Here is a 2,194-nt window from a genome sequence, read left to right on the forward strand (position 1 = left end):
CAGCAGCAGCACCTCCACCTGCAGCAGCAGCAAGACACAAGGTCTCCTGAGGACACACCCAGAAGCAGCCCCGTCAGCCTCAAGGGGCTGCGGGAGTCAGCAGCAGCAGCAGCAGCAACAACAGCAGCAGCAGCAGCAGCAACAGCAGCAGCAGCAAAGATTCCTCTCGTGCTTCCTCCGTTCCTGCAGCACCTGCCGCAGGCCTTCGTAGCGGAAGTGGTTGCTGCTGCAGCAGGAGGCGGGTTTGCTGCTGCTACTGCGCCGCCTGGGGCTGCAGATTCTGCTGCTGCTGCTGCTGCTTCTCCTGTTACTGCTGCTTGTGGCCCGTCGGTGTCTCTGGATTCTCTCGACCCCTCTGACCCAGCAACAGCAGCAGCAGCAGCAACAAGTGCTGCTGCTGCTGGCGTGCGGGGCTGCGTCTACTACGAAGCCTCCGCCAGCAGCAGCAGCAGCAGCAGCAGCAGCAAAGGGAAGTGGGTCGCCAGCTGGGTCTCAGAAGGATTCACCCGCTGCAGATTTTTCCCCGTTGGAGCAGCAGCTGCTGCTGCTTCTGGCTGGGCAGCAGCAGCAGCAGCAGCGCAGCAGATGGCCCGCGTGTGGCTACAGCTTGTTATGTGCAAGGCAGCGGCAGCAGCAGCAGCAGCAGAATCGGCGCATGACCAGCAGCAGCAGCAGCAACAGCAGCAGCAGCAGCAAGTGCAAGCACCTAGTGCACAGCAGCAGGAATCTAAAAAGCTGCTGAATCTGCAGCAATCGCAGCAGCAAGAGGCACAGCACCAAGGTTCTCAGCAACAGCAGCAGCCGCAGCAGCAGCGAGAGCAAGAGCAACAGCTGCTGCAGCAGCGCCAGCAGCAGCAGCAGCAACAACAACAAGAGCAACAGCTGCTGCAGCAGCGCCAGCAGCAGCAGCAACAGCAAGAGAAACAGCTGCTGCAACAGCGCCAACAGCTGCAGCAGCAGCAGCAGCAAGAGCTGCAGCAGCAGCAACAGCAAGAGCTGCAGCAGCAGCAGCAACAACTGCTGCAGCAGCAGATGCAGCAGCAGAAACTGCAGCAGCAACTGCAGCAGCAGCAGCAGCAACAGCAGCAGCTGCAGCAGCAGTTGCTGCTGCCGCGTGTGAAGGAAGAGCCTTCACAGCAAGCTGCTGGGCCCGCAGCATTCTCCGCATTACTTTCTGCAGCAGCAGCAGCAGCAGAACAAAAGGCAGCTGAGCAGCCAGGAGCAGCAACAGTCCAGATGGATGGAAGAGCAGCAGCAGCAGCAGCAGCACAAGTAGCACGCGAGCCAGCCGAAGCGGCACCAGACGCGGCAGCAGCAACGGCAGCAGCAGCAACCGTAGCAGCAGCACATGCAGCAGCAGCAGAATTGGAGGCGCTGCAGCAGCACTTGAGCTGCTGCAGCGGCCGCCCTGGTCTCTCGTTTGCTGCTGATAAGGGACAATGGATCATCGACACAGTTAGGGCCCTGCCTGCTGCTGCTGCTGCTGCTGCTGCTGCTGCAGCAAACAGCAGCCTCCTCACTTTCAGCGTGCACACCCTGGGGTGGCAGGGGGCCCGAGCTGCTGCTGTTCGCTGCTACGACGAATTGGCAGCAGCAGCAGCTGCTGCAGCAAAGACAGCAGCGACAGCAACGGCAGCAGCAGCATCAGCGACTGCAGCAGCGGGTGCTGCTGCTGTTGAGCCTGCGTGCAGCAGCAGCAGCAACTGCAAGGACGGTTCTGCTGCATTTGCTGCTGGTGAGGCAGCAGCAGCAACAGCAGCAGCAGCTACTTCTCCCTCAGACGCAGCCACGAGCCCAGCAGCAGCAGCAGCAACAGCAGCAGCAGGTACAGCAGCTGCAGCAGCAGGGATTAAACAGCAGAGGGGAGGTGGGGGCGGGCGGCAGCAGCAGCAGCAGCTGCCATCTCTTGAGGAGCTGCTTGCTGCAGTGCAGCGAGTAGATGTCCCCTGCGAACCAGCAGCAGCAGCAGCAGCAGCAGCAGGTAGGCGCCAGCTTTCCCACAGCCTCAGCGGCGAAGCGCTGCCTAACAGCAGCAGGAGCAGCAGCAGCAGCAGCAGCAGCAGCTGGACAATACAGAATCTGTTTAGGCCGCACCTCCGCTTCAGCCGCAGCACAGCAGCAGATGCATTTAAGGGGGGCGCGTGGAGACTTGAGTGGCTGCAGCCGCGGCAGCAGCAGCAGCAGCAGCAGCAGC

The 2,194-nt window shown here is 61.7% G+C and overlaps 1 protein-coding gene across 1 annotated transcript in view; it reads left to right on the forward strand.

Moving 5' to 3' along the window:
* Positions 1-585: 585 nt before the first annotated feature.
* The window catches only part of ETH_00037285 (uncharacterized protein), a gene marked incomplete at both ends in the record, with an annotated part of 2,026 nt that continues 417 nt past the window's right edge, over positions 586-2,194 (forward strand). The window contains one exon of the mRNA XM_013374714.1: positions 586-2,193. Within this exon, the coding sequence (XP_013230168.1) occupies positions 586-2,193 (1,608 nt within the window). The remainder of the gene's footprint in view (position 2,194) is intronic.

Source organism: Eimeria tenella, genomic scaffold (genome assembly GCF_000499545.2).
Source record: "Eimeria tenella Houghton genomic scaffold, Eth_scaff2222, whole genome shotgun sequence".
Classification (NCBI taxonomy): domain Eukaryota; phylum Apicomplexa; class Conoidasida; order Eucoccidiorida; family Eimeriidae; genus Eimeria; species Eimeria tenella.